This window comes from Eurytemora carolleeae, unplaced genomic scaffold (genome assembly GCF_000591075.1).
Source record: "Eurytemora carolleeae unplaced genomic scaffold, Eaff_2.0 scaffold650, whole genome shotgun sequence".
NCBI classification, from domain to species: Eukaryota; Metazoa; Arthropoda; class Copepoda; order Calanoida; family Temoridae; genus Eurytemora; species Eurytemora carolleeae.
The window spans coordinates 18,816-36,919 of record NW_019396539.1 but is presented as its reverse complement, the minus strand read 5'-3'; the positions used below and the strand labels follow the sequence as shown (position 1 = coordinate 36,919).

At 33.6% G+C, this 18,104-nt stretch overlaps 1 protein-coding gene across 1 annotated transcript; it reads right to left on the bottom strand.

Annotated features, from left to right (window-relative positions):
• Positions 1–12,496: 12,496 nt before the first annotated feature.
• Positions 12,497–16,416, bottom strand: LOC111705119 (uncharacterized). Its single transcript, XM_023477577.1, has 5 exons — positions 16,297–16,416; positions 15,501–15,718; positions 14,258–14,444; positions 13,747–13,920; positions 12,497–13,076 (listed from the first exon to the last, which is right to left on the bottom strand). Exons 1-5 carry the CDS (start codon positions 16,414–16,416, stop codon positions 12,729–12,731), a joined length of 1,047 nt encoding a protein of 348 aa, XP_023333345.1. The 3' UTR covers positions 12,497–12,728.
• Between the last annotated feature and the right edge of the window lie 1,688 nt (positions 16,417–18,104).

The following is an 18,104-nucleotide window of genomic DNA, read 5'->3' as shown; positions in this document are numbered from 1 at the left end:
AAATAAGATAAAAATGATGCAAATCAAATTCTTTAATCCTATTATTTTTGCAACCATATTATGCATATGATATTTCAAACCTTTTCTTTATTATCTAGTAGAAAGTATAGTTTGAAATATAGATGGTATAAAAAATAAGGCTGCAAACAGGGGGGGGGGGCGGCAAGACCTTTGCACCCCCCTGGCGGATTCAGGGATTCAGAGATTTCTGAATAGGTCCTCAATAGCACTTAAAGGAAATAAAACCTAGTGCAAAACAGGAAAAATATCTATCTTAAAAAAATGTTGTTCCAAAATCCGGATGTTAATGTTCCAAAATAAATCTAGCACCCCCTCACTTAAAACCTGTATCCGCCCCTGGTTGCAAAGAATTATAAATATAAGTAGTGTTTGTGCACGTATTCCGTTCAATACTGTAAATAAAGGAAAAGTTGCATATGATGTCAAAAATGGGTAAATTAACAAAATCAATAAACAAAGTCAATAATGGAGGGTTGATTTAACAAAGTCAATAATGGAGGGTTGATTTTACAAAGTCAATAAAGGAGGGTTGATTTTAAAAAAGTCAATAATGGAGGGTTGATTTTACAAAGTCAATAATGGAGGGTTGATTTTACAAAGTCAATAATGGAGGGTTGATTTTACAAAGTCAAGAATGGAGGGTTGATTTTACAAAGTCAATAATGGAGGGTTGAATTTACAAAGCCAATAATAGCGGGGTAAATTTACAAAGTCAATAATAGCGGGGTAAATTTACAAAGTCAATAATGGAGGGTTGAATTTTGAATTGAGGTGTTAAATCTAAAGCTGAAATGTTGAGCTCAAGTATATTGTAAAGTAGCAAACTTTCTAAACTTTAAAGGGAATGTACATTAATCTAATCAGAGATATAATTTACTACAATGTCAAGAATAATCTAATTAGAGATATAATTTACTACAATATCAAGAATAATCTAATCAGAGATATAATTTACTACAATATGAAGAATAATCCAATTAGAGATATAATTTACTACAATATGAAAAATAATCTAATCAGATATATAATTTACTACAATGTCAAGAATAACAAAGAAAGTTCAATTTTGGCATGGACAATTGAAGCAAAGGGCAGACTGACTGTTGCTGTTTTTTTAAGCTCACAGTCCCTTTAGGCTCCCAGTCTCTTTAAGTTTGAAAGTTTGCAGAGTTTAAGTTAGATAATCTACTACAGAGAATACAACAGAAAATGAAGCTGTTTGAATTTAGATTAAAAATTAGAGCCTCGACTTTGAAGGGTAGGAAGGGGGCTCTTTGTTAAAGGGGGGGGGGGTGAAAAAAGGGAATAGAATGGAATTTAGCCAATCCCTCGGTATGAATTTTGTCAGTCCCTTTCAGCCTGAAAGGTAGTTCCAAGTGTACAAATCATGTAAATGTTCCCAAATTATATGCAGTAGAGTACATTAATACAGTATATTCCCTAGACTATCTATTTCAATTTCCAATTTTTTAAAGCTGTTAAATAAACTTGTTGACACAATTAAAAGAACAAAAGGGATATTCGGTAACTTTATTGAATAATAGCATGAAATGAGAAATAAAAGCAAAGTTTAAAAATATTGACCCTTAATTGGGAGTATCTAAACGGTTGAAAATGAAATAACATTGATTATTAGTGTTGAAAGGAATGGAACAGTTGGAGCTTCATGTTGGTGGAGCAGATCAACAGGAACTGGCAAGAGAGGATTGATAACACCTGGCTTATCCAACCTAGTAGGTGGAGATCGCGGTTTTATCATGATGCGATTGAGCGATTATGTTGTCTCTGGATTACATGATAAACTGGGAACCCTTAGGATAGCTCGACTGCTGCTAGCTGAGTATCTGCGCCATCATCATAAAGGAGTTAGTAGTTCCTGATCGGAGGTGTTCACATCTCGACGTTCTAAAGCTAACTGACGCTGTTCTCCACAAGTAGAGGCGGTAAAGGGGGGGGGAACATGAGGAGACACATTTGGAGCGGATATAGTATTATGTATTGTGAATCTTGCGCGGTCAACTTCGCTACACAGTAGTAATCGTCTTCGTGTTTTCTTGAATTTGTTACAAAACTTTATAAAATGAATTAGGTGAATAAAAAACATCATTTGATTTATAGTTGTAACGGAAAATCATCGATTGTAAAGTGAAAGGCTTAGAGTCTATGTGAAATGATCATTGTCAATTATGAAACCAGCCTATTTCATGATTTGGTTTTCTTTTAATATTAATTTTAGATTTTCTATAAAATGATGTTCCAGGGCACAAAAGGTTATATAGCATAAATATGTGAAGTACACCTGCAGTATGGAAACAGTACAACAAAATGGCTGTTTTACATTTTTTTCTATTAAATTCCCCTCTAATATATATTCTATTCTCTTTGGGAGTGGTGAAGGCTTGCTGGTTGGATGGTGGGGTGGGGTTGGGGTTTCTATATAATCTAGGTATATTGTATGGAAGACCTATATATATGAACCAAGCCGAGATAGTTTAATCTAAGAAATGGCTTTGCAACCATTTCAACATTTCAACAGTATTCTTTACAACATTGAAAATTCTTTTAGATTTGTCAGTTGAATTTTCCTTCTCCCATGTCTAAGATATGAAGAGGGATACCCACAACGGATGGAACTCCGTGGAGGTCTGTGTAGGGATTTAGTCAGTTCTTTTGTTTACTTTGGTGGTTCCCCTAGTGATTTAAACTTTATCCTTTCTTTGTCAAGTTTTTAGTAAACCTATGAAAGACGAGACACAAGAGCAAAGACCGAGTTTAACCTTTAAAGTCTGAGAACTAAAGGTCGTCATTAAAGGCTCGTCCTTTGCGGGTAATCTTGAATAACTTATTTTTGTAAAAAATGTTGTGCAATGGAAACTTTAAATGATAATAAATGATAATATTATTAAATAAGTAGGGATGGACATTGCTTACCCAACAATCGAAAGTTTTTTGAAAATTTACAAAAATTGTAGAACCGATTGAAATGTTAACTGTCTGCAACAATTTTCAATTAATCCCGTAGGGATATTTTCATTGAAAGATACTTTGAAAATCTACAAAGGCAAAAAAATCCGCAAAATCAGCAAGCCCTCGGATTTATCATTGAATCCCCTCTTTAAAAAGTAATGGCATTTACTCTCAGACAAATTAGAATCAATGGAAATTTAAACCCCCGAGGCGTAGCCCAAGGGTTTATCATTGAATCCCGAGGGGGTTTAAATTTCCATTGATTCTAATTTGTCTGAGAGTAAATGATACAATTTTTATTCAAAACCATGTCTTATCTATAATTTGTTTTTATTTATTCCAATTAAAACATTTGAATTTTTGGTAGTTCTGTTGAATATGAGCGGTAACTCTACGGAGCTATAAACTGTAGAAAACTTTGGAATGTAAAGACGACGTTTAGACAAGAGTTATGACTTTGAATATTCCAATGAACATCAGGTTCAACAATTGCACAGAGTTAACTCATTTCACAATAAGTGATTTAATAATTTACTAGTAAAACCATTTGCTTTCTGTCAACATCAAATACCTTAAAGTATTTTCTTTTTCACAGATTTTGGTTTTCACTGTAGTATGGTCAGGTTTAGTAAACAATATAAACCCCTTTGGTGCCTTTTCTTTTACATTGGTGTACTTGTAGTCTTTCATACAATCCCTAGCCTAGTGAATACTAGATCAGAACAATATAGATGTAAGGAGGAGGGGGTGGGGCAGGGATTGGGGAGGGGGATAGTGTATTGTTCATAAACCGCAATTTGGTAAAAATTAAAACTCCGACCTTTGTTTACATGTTATATTCAATCTTTGTTATTGTTTAAATATGACTAGATTTTGTGAGTTCTAATACGGTAAAATGTGCACACAACTCCTAACTCCCACGTTAGTTCAGCTAACTCAAGAATTTACTCTAGTTCAGCTCACATCATTTATACTTACATGGCCACGGGTGATAGTTGGCGTTTCCTCTACAGTCATCTAAAGTGGGCCTACTGCAGTCCGGACCCCCTTCAATCAGACAATTAATCAATTTATTAAATCAAAACCAAAGAACAGTTCCGATTAATAAGCTTTTGATCTTTTAGAAGGTTTGATGTTGAATATATTGGATAAATCTTCTAATCTCTTGATCAGAAACCAAAACACTCAAAGCATATTTTAGAAGTTTTATATTTCCAAGATTTTCTCAATAATAATGTTAGATACTCAATGTAACATCAAGAATCAGAAAACAATGGAATTCTTTTTACTTTTAAACCTAGAAAACTTTTACTTTAAAACTAGAAGACATTCTAATGCCTCTTAGTGTGAAATAAATTATTTCATTATCATCATTAACTTTGGCGTTTCTTTAATTTTATTCGCAGATTTCTTTTAAATGCCGTCTTCAAAATTAAAATGAAGAAAACCTCCAACAAGCGACTATAGCTGAAAGAATTTGCACAAGATTTTGAACAGAATTTTCATAACTTAAGTTGATTATATAGGTTTTTTTTTCACAACTAGTTTGTTTACATGCAACTAGTTTGTTTACATGCAACTAGTTTGTTTACATGCAACTAGTTTGTTTACATGCAACTAGTTTGTTTACNTATTATTTTTATCATTATCATTATTATCATTATTATCATTAATATTACTATTATTAATATTATTTATTACAACTACAGTTATTTGAAATTAAGAAGAAGTTTTGGAATTATACTGAATTTTTCATGTTACATAATATGACCTAAAACCTATATACCTAATATGTCCTTGAATATATTTACCTAATATGTCCAGGAATATATTTACCTAATAATTCCTTGAATATATTTACCTAATTTGTCCTGGAATATATCTACCTAATGTGTCCTAGAATATATTTAACTAATATGCCCAGGAATATATTTACCTAATATGTCCTGAAATATATTTACCTATTATGTCCTGAACTATATTTACATAATATGTCCTGAAATATATTTAACTAATATGCCCAGGAATATATTTACCTAATATTTCCTGAATTATATTTACCTAATATGTCCTGAATTATATTTACCTAATATGTCCTAAAATATATTAACCTAATATATCCTGGAATATATGTACCTAATATATCCTGAAATATATTTACCTAACATGTACTGAAATATATTTACCTAATATGTTCTGAAATATATTTACCTAATATGTCCTGAAATATATTTACCTATTATGTCCAGAACTATATTTACATAATATGTCCTGAAATATATTTAACTAATATACCCAGGAATATATTTACCTAATATGTCCTGAATTATATTTACCTAATATGTCCTGAAATATATTTACCTAGTATATCCTGGAATATATGTACCTAATATATCCTGAAATATATTTACCTAATATGTTCTGAAATATATTTACCTAATATGTTCTGAAATATATTTACCTAATATATAATGGAATATATTTACCTAATATATCCTGAAATATATTTATCTTATATGTCCTGAAATATATTTACCTAATATGTCCTTGAATATATTTACCTAATATGTCCTGAAATATATATACCTAATATTTCCTGAAATATATTTACATAATATGTCCTGAAATATATTTACCTAATATGTCCTGAAATATATTTACCTAATATGTCCTGGAATATATTTACCTAACATGTCCTGGAATATTTACCTAATATGTCCTGGAATATATTTAACTAATAAGTCCTTGAATATATTTTCCTAATATTTCCTTGAATTGTCCTGGAATATTTACCTAATATGTCCTGGAATATTTACCTAATATGTCCTGGAATATATTTAACTAATAAGTCCTTGAATATATTTTCCTAATATGTCCTTGAATTGTCCTGGAATATTTACCTAATATGTCCTGGAATATTTACCTAACATGTCCTGGAATAAACCTATTTTCTGGGAATATTCCATTGAGCTCCTTGCCTGAATATATATTTCTATATATATTGTATATATTTAACATTGTTCCCATCATTCCCTCCCTTCCTTCCACTCCTCTGCCCCGCCCTCTCTCCTCGAAATACCATACTCCCTCCCAACCCAACCACCCTCTCTCCCACCCACCTCTCACCCACCCTTCCTCACATAGATCCAGGCTGCTTTGAAAAGTTACAATAATTTTTAAGACTGGGTTGATTTTAAAGTGTCGGAACGCCATGGCCTTTGATTTAATCTTTATAATACCATTGTATTGTCCTAGATTACATTTTATAACCATCAAGAACTTGTTTTTAGCTTTAGTTTAATAGTATTAATTGGCATAATACGTGAGAGCTTGCGACCTTTAAATCACTGTGCCCTCCATACTAAAAACCAAGCACAGTGTTAATATCCAAGAGGGAGTGTCAAATTGTCAAATTGTCAAATTGTCAATAAATCTATCAATCTTTTAGTTCATGTGTGTTTTTTTCTTCCAATAATCCTTAAAACGGCTTAAACAATAGGTGCCTTTAAACGAAAATTTCTTTTTCAAAAATAATGCTGGACCTTTATTGATGAAACTGTAAGGTACCTACCTAAAGCACCTACTGAAAGGTACCTACCTACAGCAACCTACTGAAAATTACCTACCTAAAGCAACCTACTGAAAGGTACCTACCTAAAGCAACCTACTGAAAGGTACCTACCTAAAGCAACCCCGACTAAAAGACCGAGTAAGAGGAAGTGCTTCATTGCCGACCCTCTAACTCTAAGTGGAGATCCTACTGCCCAACCCAGGCCGTGGAAATTCTTGACGTCAAAGAAGATAAAAAATATTTTGGAATAAAAGAAATATCAAAATTATTTAAGTTTTTCAAACATTATTTATGATAAGCTGACTTTTGTGTAAACTTTTTTATTTGAACAAGAATGATAAGAAACAAATCCTGAAATTTATATTTTTTTATACATAATTTCAAGTTTAGTATAGCATTATTCCCACTCAACTCTAATTTTGTGTTAAATTAGGAATTTACTGCAAGTAACAAGACAATGAATAAACCTATCATGATTTTGTGCTGAATTAATGAAAAATAAGAAGTCCTTGTTAATAGTCAAATATGCATTCCAACTTAAAGAGAATCAGAATTTGAAGAATTCTTGTAAGGGAGTTTTTTTAAAATGTCATATATGCGTCATATGTGGCATCTATCAAATGTCATATCTGTAAATTGTTTTACTTGAAAAATGTCTGATACATATATAAAATTGTCGCAAATGTCATGGGTCACATTCCAAACATGAAGAAAACATATTTTTGAAAAACAAAATTTTGCAGGAATTTTTAATTTAAGTTTTTTACTTGAAGGAAGATACAATTTTCTACTGAATCAATGAAAAATAAGAAGTAAAGAATCAAATTTGCATTCTATACCAAAAGAAAATCACAAGTAGAGAAATATTTGAACATTTTAACACATTTAAAACCATAATATTGCAATTTTTGGCAAGAAGTATTGTCTCTAATAAATATGTTTTACAAATCTCGGATATCCGTTTGCTTTGCGCTCATGAATTCTCTTCGATAAAACAACAATAAAAATTTTCTTGGTGGTTTTTAAAACTTGTACAAAAGTCAGATTTTTTCAGAGACAATTTTGTTTATAATTCTAAGCACTTATCAACTGGTAGATCCTCTTGTCAGTTCGGATTATGCAACGCTTTAGGATTAATGTAGCTTATTTAATCTAGAGTAGTCTATAGCTAACCCAGGCGCGCAAAGTCTAGAGTAGTCTATAGCTAGCCCAGGTAAAGTTTAGAGTAGTCTATAGCTAGCCCAGGCAAAGTCTAGAGTAGTCTATAGCTAGTCCAGACAAAGTCTAGAGTAGTCTATAGCTAGCCCAGGCAAAATCTAGAGTAGTCTATAGCTAGCCCAGGCAAAGTATAGAGTAGTCTATAGCTAGTCCAGGGAAAGTCTAGAGTAGTCTATAGCTAGCCCAGGCAAAGTCTAGAGTAGTCTATAGCTAGTCCAGGAAAAGTCTAGAGTAGTCTATAGCTAGTCCAGGCAAAGTCTAGAGTAGTCTATGGCTAGTCCAGGAAAAGTCTAGAGTAGTCTATAGCTAGCCCAGGCAAAATCTAGAGTAGTCTATAGATAGTCCAGGAAAAGTCTAGAGTAGTCTATAGCTAGTCCAGGCAAAGTCTAGAGTAGTCTATATCTAGTCCAGGCAAAGTATAGAGTAGTCTATAGCTAGTCCAGCAAAAGTCTAGAGTAGTCTATAGCTAGTCCAGGCAAAGTCTAGAGTAGTCTATAGCTAGCCCAGGCAAAGTCTATAGAGCAGTCTATAGTTAGCCCAGGCAGAGTCTAGAGTAGTCTATAGATAGCCCAGGCAGAGTCTAGAGTAGTCTATAGCTAGTCCAGGCAAAGTCTAGAGTAATCTATAGCTAGTCCAGGCAAAGTCTAGAGTAGTCTATATCTAGTCCAGGCAAAGTATAGAGTAGTCTATAGCTAGTCCAGCAAAAGTCTAGAGTAGTCTATAGCTAGTCCAGGCAGAGTCTAGAGTAGTCTTTAGCTAGTCCAGGCAAAGTCTAGAGTAGTCTATAGCTAGTCCAGGCAAAGTTTAGAGTAGTCTATAGCTAGTTCAGGCAAAGTCTATAGAGTAGTCTATAGCTAGTCCAGGCAAAGTCTAGAGTAGTCTATAGCTAGCCCAGGCAAAGTCTAGAATAGTCTATAGCTAGTCCAGGCAAAGTCTATAGAGTAGTCTATAGCTAGCCCAGGCAGAGTCTTGAGTAGTCTATAGCTAGCCCAGGCAGAGTCTAGAGTAGTCTATAGCTAGCCCAGGCAGAGTCTAGAGTAGTCTATAGCTAGCCCAGGCAAAGTTTAGAGTAGTAGTAGTGGACTTTACAGTATAAATATAGTCTAGAATTGTAAACTATATTTTAGTTAGTCCAGAGTGCACATGGTTAGCTAGATAGTCTAGTTAGTCTAGAGTGCACTGAGCTCGCGATTTAATAAAAAATCGGGAAAATACGGCTCGGGTCTAAGCTGTCGATGGGCCTTATTTACGGCTGGAGCTTTTGGAAACAAGCTGCATCTTATTTTCCACAGAGTTGAGTTCAGAAAACCGGTTTAATATTCTATTTGGCGGATTTTCATGGTTGGAATTGGCGCATTCCTGGTTTTTATGAGAACAAGACTCAACATGGAGCCTTATTCTCCACTAAAATCAACCAAGGTCTGTTTTTAGTCTAGAGTGCACATGGTCTAGAGTGCACTGGTTAGCTAGTCTAGTTAGTCTTATGTGGTTAGTAAGTCTAGTAAGTCTAGAGTGCAAATGGTTAGATAGTCTAGTTAGTCTAAAGTGCTCTGGTTAGTTATTCTAGATAGTCTAGAGTGGTTAGTAAGTCTAGTAAGTCTAGAGTGCACATGGTTTGATAATCTAGTTAATCTAGAGTGCACTGGTTAGCTAATCTAGATAGTCTAGAGTGGTTAGTAAGTCTAGTTAGTCTAGAGTGGTTATCTAGTCTAGTTAGTCTAGTTAGTCTAAAGTGGTTAGTAAGTCTAGTTAGTCTAGAGTGCACATGGTTAGATAGTCTAGTTAGTCTAGAGTGCACTGGTTAGCTAGTTTACATAGTCTACAGTGGTTAGTAAGTCTAATTAGTCTAGAGTGCACATGACTAGATAGTCTAGTTAGTCTAAAGTGCACTGGTTAGCTAATCTAGATAGTCTAGAGTGGTTAGTAAGTCTAGTTAGTCTAGAGTGGTTAGTAAATCTAATTAGTCTAGAGTGCACATGGCTAAATAGTCTAGTTAGTCTAAAGTGCACTGGTTAGCTAATCTAGATAGTCTAGAGTGGTTAGTAAGTCTTGTTAGTCTAGAGTGGTTAGCTAGTCTAGTTAGTCTAATTAGTCTAGAGTGGTTAGCTAGTCTAGTTAGTCTAGAGCGGTTAGCTAGTCTAGTTAGTCTACAGTGGCTAGCTAGTCCATTTAGTCTAGAGCGGTTATATAGTCTAGTTAGTCTAGAGTGGTTAGTTAGTCTAGTTAGTCTAGAGTGGTTAGCTAGTCTAGTTAGTCTAGAGCGGTTAGCTAGTCTAGTTAGTCTACAGTGGCTAGCTAGTCCAGTTAGTCTAGAGCGGTTAGTTAGTCTAGAGTGGTTAGCTAGTCTAGTTAGTCTAGAGCGGTTAGCTAGTCTAGTTAGTCTAGATTGGTTAGCTAGTCTAGTTATTCTAGAGAGGTTAGCTAGTCTAGTTAGTCTAGAGTGGTTAGCTAGTCTAGTTAGTCTAGAGCGGTTAGCTAGTCTAGTTAGTCTACAGTAGCTAGCTAGTCCAGTTAGTCAAGAGCGGTTATATGATCTAGTTAGTCTAAAGTGGTTAGCTAGTCTGGTTAGTCTAGAGTGGTTAGCTGGTCTAGTTAGTCTAGAGCGGTTAGCAAGTCTAGTTAGTCAGAAGTGGTTAGCTAGTCTAGTTAGTCTAGATTGGTTAGCTAGTCTAGTTATTCTAGAGTGGTTAGCTAGTCTAGTTAGTCTAGAGTGGTTAGCTAGTTTAGTTAGTCTAGAGCGGTTAGCAAGTCTAGTTAGTCTAAAGTTGTTAGCTAGTTTAGTAAGTCTAGAGTGGTTAGCTAGTTTAGTTAGTCTAGATTGGTTAGCTAGTCTTGTTAGTCTAGAGTGGTTAGCTAGTCTAATTAGTCTAGAGGTGTTAGCTAGTTTAGTTAGTCTAGAGTGGTTGGCTAGTCTAGTTAGTCTAGAGCGGTTATATAGTTTAGTTAGTCTAGAATGGTTAGCTAGTCTAGTTAGTCTAGAGTGGTTGGCTAGTCTAGTTAGTCTAGAGTGGTTAGCTAGTCTAGTTAGTCTAGAGTGGTTAGCTAGTCTAGTTAGTCTAGAGTGGTTAGCTAGTCTAGTTAGTCTAGAGTGGTTAACTAGTCTAGTTAGTCTAGAGTGGTTAGCTAGTCTAGTTAGTGAGTTTATCTATCTAGCCATGTAACGAGCCAGATATTTATGAAATGATAAATTATCTTGTCAAATGATAAAAGTTTTAAATTTTAAAATATAAACTTTCCCAATTTGTTCTAAATTCTAATTCGTGAAGGCAAAAATTGAAATATTTACCTCGAGGCTATAATAAAAAGAATGACTTTTCAAATTTCCAAAACTTTTCTAAAATTGTATAAACACAAGAATATGCTTATAACGACACCAAAAAATAATCAAAATCTTGTAAACTAAATCTTTTAGGCTTCTAATTTTTAACTGAAATGCACAAGAAAGAGAAAGGGAAAGATTTCATTAATATAATAAATCAAAATTAAAATCAAATTGTTAAAATATGACATGACATTTTTGAAGAATTGAATTCACCTACTAGCTGTGGTTAGGGCCAGGTAAAGTTCCGTTAACGAAACGGAAGTTTTTAGAATTAACGGAAGAGTCCGTTAACAAACGACACAAAACATTAATTTTTAAATCGTTAACTAACAGAAATATCCCTATTCTCAAAATATTTACGACTGAAAACAAAAACAGATGATTATTAAACTAACGACAACCTTTGTTCTTTTTTCTGTCCAACTTTTCATGAAACTTGCAAAAAATGAAAGAAAATATTTTATGTCCTTTTTATGTTTTTAAATGTCGTCTTCTGTTTACCTCGTTTAATTGTTGACTTATAGAATTGTTTGCATATTGATGTTTTATTTTACATGTTTGAATGTTGTTTCAAAATTTGTTCAGCTATTTTTACATTAATTTATTGTGAACGGCTTGATAACGGCCGGCACCGTTAATAATTTTAAAATATCTGCCGTTAACGCCTTTGAGAGATCATTAACAAAAACAAACGGTGGCTTTAATAATTAACGTAAAATACTGTTTACGAAATTAACGTTCCGTTTTCAGCTAAAAAATGAATGGCGAAATGAAATTTTTTACTAAAATGAATGCTAAATAATTGTGTTAACTAACCCTTAAAGGAGCAGCTTGAAAAAAATCAGAACGTTCCCTGTCCTTGTTTTGGTGGTCCTTAAAGGAACTGGAGACATAATTTCAAGTTAAACTCTTTTATTTAGAAACAAAGCAGGTCAGATTCACAAAGGTACCAATAACTTTTAGTTAGTGTACAGGGTGTCCCAAAAATATTGGGAATTCAGTGACAAATTCGATATCGTCTTTGTTATGAATTAGCATTGTATACCTAATTTCTAAAACCATAATATTATTATGTCTGCTAGAGTTTATTTTATGAAAAGGGTAAAAGACTGCAAAGATGTGTCTATAATGTCTCCGCAAGATGAACAGTGAAGACGGACAAGATTACTCTGTTTGTATACTGCAATTTTCTTGTACAACCGTATGCAGTCAAAACTTAAACAAACAAAATGTGAACATAGCAGACGAACTCTAACAGATTACAGCTTTCTCAGTATGTATCACTATACTAAATCAAAGAATTATTTGAAAAGACGATATCGAATTCGTCACTGAATTCCCAAGTTTATTGACCCTGTATGTCATCTTGGTTATTTTATTTTAAATCCAAAGAAAAATTGATTTTAAAATTTTTATTTCCATAATTTAAATATAATAATCTAGCAAAAGGTATACAGGTACTGAATGTATTTTCTTCCTGTCTTGCAGTTAATGCAAACACTGAATTCTTGTCTAGTCAACTTTAATGGGTAGGACTGGGGTTTTCTTTGTAATACCGCGCAGCAAAATTATCCGTTCGCGCTTTGATACAACATTAATCACCGCTTAAGGTTTTCGTTTCTTTTTGAACTATTCTTCTACTTGAAATTTACGCTTTTGCCTATCAGTCTGCTCTTCTTCTTGTTCTAAGCGTTTAGGCAGTGCGAGGAAATCATTTTGTTCAATCTTCAAAGTTTTTACTCTTCGCTGGTCATATTCGTTGAAGGGAATGAAGTCATCTCGTTTTACGCGGGAAAAGCTTGGTTCAAAGATGGCTCTGCCAACTGGAATCCCGCTAGCCGAGTTCTGAACTTGTTGGCCATTCTTTCCATGAGGCTTTATCTTAACAGCGTCGAGGTCAACCTCAGGAACAAGACCGTAGAGGTTATTATCAGATCTTCGTCGGCGGCCACTATAGCTGCCGCTTAAATCAACAGCCTAGAAAAGCTTGGATTTAATAAGAACAGGGTTGTCCACAAAGGATGAGAATATGTAAAGACAAGATCGTAAAGTTTTAAATATGAAAAGCAAGGTTGAATTAGACCTTCTGCCTAAAATAAAGTCTTTAAATATAATGATTGGGCCAAAACAAAAATGTATAAAGTTGCTGGGAATTAATAAGCATAAAGGAATACGACATTAAAAATTCGTTTATGAAGTCTCATCCTTTGTGGGTAACCCTGAATGCTATTAATCCTTATAATTGTGTAGTCTGACTCAAATAATTTATTAATGCTGCAAATGTTAAAAAAAATATTCGTCGTCTTCACTTTCTTAACATTAGAAAAGTAGCTAGGGATGTTCTTTTTCAGGATCTTTAAAACTGACATATTTATTAATAAATGAAACAGGGAATTAATAAATTGTGAGAAGTCGTTAAACTATGTAGAGAGGGTTCAACCATGCATCTTTAAATTAAACTTTGATTCAAGATTTGAACCAGTGAGTACTAGAGAGAAAGCTGAACCAGGAGTTAGTAGTCCAGCGACCTCTATTTAATTCATTAAATTCCATTCTCTTTGTTAAAAATTCTTTGGCATTTACAATTGATTTAAAAAATATTATTACATTTTTTATTGGCGTTTACTTTAGAAAAAAGCAGGATTACCTGAGGCTTTGCTCCAGCAATATTTAATAATCTGGCGAGATCACCAAAATCTCTGCGGGGAGGTTCAGCTTGATCTTCTGCTGCCGGATCAACCACTTCAACTACTTCTTCTTCATGATCATCAATTGAAGATCTTCGTCTTCTGCCGGAATATCCACCACTCGGATCTACAATCTAAACAGTCTTAATCGAAACAAGATAAAAAATAAACATTTTTGGGCTTTTTTAATGATTTTTCCTGGCCAAGTTTTCAGCTGAAATTGTGTTATTTTATTTAAAAATATATACATGCCCAACTCAACTGTATCTCTATCTAAACCTCTATCTTCTATAGAATGAATGAAATGTTTTATATTTTGTAAATTTTCAATATTGTCTTTTGCCTTAATCTGTAATTTTCATGTTAAAATATTAAAGATTATTTTTGTTCTGACAAAGGCCTAAAGGTAACTGTTGACAATCAGGCATGAAGAATCACTCCGAATCCATCAATATTATTATGATTTTAAACCTGAGGCTTGGCTCCAGCAATGTTTAGAAGTCTTGTAAGATCTCCAAAATCTCTGCGGGGAGGTTGGTCATCAGTCTGATCAGGATTTACAAGAAGTTCTTCTTCATCAGTTTCAGCAGTGTCATCATCAGTACTCTCTCGTTTCTTCCTTCCGTATCCAGAGAATCTGCGGCGAGGCACCACAACACTATAAAATATATGTTAAGGTATATATATTATATAATATAAATGATAATTTATAAAATCCTTTATTTAAAGGGAAAGTGGATCATTTTCAGAGACTCTTCTTTAATAGAGTAACATGTCCGATTCACAATGGTACCCTGTAATACTTTGTCTGATCGATAATGATAGAAATTTTTATGTTTCTCTCTTTAGTTTATTATTTTTAATTGTGGTTTGTTTACAAAGTGGCATGGAGAATTCTACTGCATAAACATTGGAGGATATTGACAGAATTAAACAGCTAGAAAAACAAGGATATCTTCCATATTTTTGATGGAGATGGAGGTATAAAGGGTAACTTTATGAATGCAGATTTACTTGAAATTGCGTCGATAATAACAAATGATTCAATAAATAGCACTCTTAAAAAAGGCTCTTGAACATATGTTGTAAACTTTCTTTTTAAATATTTATATTTTAGAATGATATAGAGCTGCAATATTTATATTTAAGCTTTTCAAACTGTTAAAATATTCATTTCTTTAAATGGAAGAAACTGGAATTTGCAATCCCGATAAAACTTTATAACACACAGTTGATGATTTTAGAACAAAAACTGGGTTATCAAAAATCAAACCTTTTTTTTGTCTTGCAGGTTTCAAAGACATAAGGTTTAAAGATTTAGGGTTTAAGGCGAATTATCAGTTCTTTTATACATGAGAACCAACCCAGCCATCATATAATTTGTATGCTCAAAGTTCTGGATGAAATGTAGTGTTTATATGAATCAATTACTGGACCAAATTGGTACCAATAAATGCATTTACACCATACGGTCTGATTACACTTGAACAGCCGACCAGAAATGCATAATTGGTTCGACTGTGCACTAGATCAAACGGTACCAGGATATTCATAAATAGTATAATTACAATAGACCGGACATTACCAGAAATTGCAAATGCAGAATGACTAGAGTATGACTACACTAGACTGGCCAGTATGAGTATATGCTTGTTTGAATCATGGAATGACTGGGGTGGACAACAGGTTCCAAATTTGTTTAAAATGTGTAAACCTGGGTGGAGGAGTGGATTCAGTAGGATCCACAAGGTCAGCCAGCTGGAGATTCACTTCTCCATTCTGTCCGACATCAAGCTCTCCTTCTCTATTCTGAGTAAGCTGGAGCGGAGTATCCTCCAAGACCAGTGTCGGGAGTCCAGGTTCTCCAGCTGAATTCTCCTCGGTAGGACGAGCAGTTACTAGAACTGATACACTAGCTACAACCAACAATACCTAGACATTCAGGAATTCAAGTACAATGCCGTTCTCCGGCAACTACATTGTTTTGAATATACTTACTCATCATAGCACCAGTCAGATGAGAGTGTATGCATTTAATCAGTGAAATTGACTTTCTCAATTCAGATCCGAAATAGTCTGGCGCTACTCTGCATAGCACTGCAGCTGGCGAGAATGCGCACACTCATCTGACTGGTGTTACGATATGTAAGTTTATGTAAACCAGTGATAGCTATTTGTATAGTATACATCAAGGGATTTACCTGGAACCCCCATATCTTTGATTACATAAAAAGTTTACTGGAAAGACTTTCAGTCATTAACTATGATTATTGAAACGTAGAATGGGTGCTTTTACTTTAAAAACTGAAAGGTTTATATAATTCCTGTAGATAACTTTAATAATTCTCTTGGATAGGGTTTCATCGTTTTCAAGTTTTTTCTGTCCTTATGGTTCTTGATAGATATTTTCTTACTCTTGTTTACACTTGTCACTTTAAGAGTGCAGTATAGAGACTTCATTACTTCGCTTTTCTCTCGTCACTGCCATCCCAGGAAACATTTTAACCTACTTCATGTGCCAATGGTGAAGATATTGGATGAATAGTTCTGGACTTTATATGTTCAACATCAGTATGCCAGAAATTCTGCAGGATGTAATGGACAAAATTCCAACATTTCTGCTGTTTCATGTGTTTTCATCGGAGGGAATCTCTGAATTTTACAGATCGTGACTGGGTCATGGAGAACGAAGGCACCTGAAGCTTTGATTGACCAAAGGCAAATAAAGTGAGAAGGAGGGTAACACTAACCATTACATTGTGACAATTGTGACAGCGCTCGCGCATGAACTAGTCATTATTAATACCAACAACAAAAATTGTAAACAAAGGTTTCTAAGCAGAGTTACTGTGAGCTCATTGAAAGCTCTGGATCCAAGTACCTGGCTGATTTAACACCATAAATTTTAGAGCAAGCTGTACTGTACACATACAGACTTTAAAAGGCAAACGAGGCAGCTGAACCAAATGAATTAGTCCCTTCTAGGCTAATTATACAGTGAGCTGATCAACAATATCTTTTTTGGTGACTGTACTGCAGATCATGCAGTACGCACATAAAACATTGTTTAGGCCAATTACTGTTTACAACTGTTGTTTGTTTATTATAAAACCAGTTCTATAGCTATCCCTACACGTCACAGTTGGATGTGTATCACCCCCCTCCTCATCTTCATCCACCCTTAATCAATACAAATTATTGAATCAGTAGAATTCTTGAGTCTTGAGTACACCTCTCTGTTATCTACGCTTGTTTTTCATTACAATGGCGGTAACTTTGAAACCTTTTTTGAACATTACTTTTAGAATATATTGTAATTTTATTAGCTTGAAAAGTGTTTAATTCTGACATTTCTTTAATTATCTTTTCTGTAGAACAACTTAGAAAATTAGTGTTATTGAAAAACCACAATTTGAATTAATCATTATTAAAAGAGAAAAAACTGATATTTAATCCGTTCTTTAACAAACAAAGCCCTAGCATTGTAAAACACTCTACAAAAGAAGGGTTCCTTTATTAAGGCACTAAAAGTATTATTAAAAATAATGAAAAAATGTTAAAATTTTTAGTTTATAAGATGAACTAGACGTTTCTAAAAGTGTTGCTCAAAGGAATTTAAAGTTATAAAGCTTTGATAGTCAGCTAGCTAACAATACAATGCAACAAATACAATTATATAAAATGTAATTTATATCATATTATCATTTGTTCTGCATTTTTCAAAATTACGAAAATACACATAAATGTAATATTACATAAAACTGGAATAGAAAGACGACATTTAAGTAGTGTTGTGTGTTACTAATGTTATCTATATAATAAAACAAGACATTCATATATATGTTGTGTATAGCCTGCCAAACGGCTGGACCGATTGGGCTGAAATTTTTGTTTGTACTCATAGATGGCCAGGGATGAGTTATAGACTAAAAAAATTGAAAATATTTTTTTTTACTTTAATATTGCCACTTTATCACTTCATATTTTGCCACTTGTCACTTCATAATACCGTCAATGTGCCACTGTATTTAGCTGACTTTAAACAAGCAAATTTGAAAAAGTTCACATGTTGTGACTGTTATAACTGTTTATTACTAAATGCTATACAGTGAAAACCAGAAAATGTGGAATATCCTGATCACTATATAAAAACATTAAAAATGGCATTTTATGTAATCAGACTATACCACAGTTTTCTTGTTCTCATTGTATTACAATAAAATAAAAAATTATTTTGCCATTTAAATCAAAACAATAGTTCTTAAAATTGTTTTTTTTGGCATGTTTAAATCAAAATAATAGTTCTTTAAATTGTTTT

Excerpts from the sequence above, each read along its gene's own strand:
- LOC111705119 (XM_023477577.1), bottom strand. The coding sequence starts at position 16,416 with ATGAAACAGCAGAAATGTTGGAATTTTGTCCATTACATCCTGCAGAAT. Across the intron at positions 14,445-15,500 it reads GAATCCACTCCTCCACCCAG|TGTTGTGGTGCCTCGCCGCA; the intron begins GTTTACACATTT and ends TATATTTTATAG. Across the intron at positions 13,077-13,746 it reads TTGCTGGAGCAAAGCCTCAG|GCTGTTGATTTAAGCGGCAG; the intron begins GTAATCCTGCTT and ends AAGCTTTTCTAG.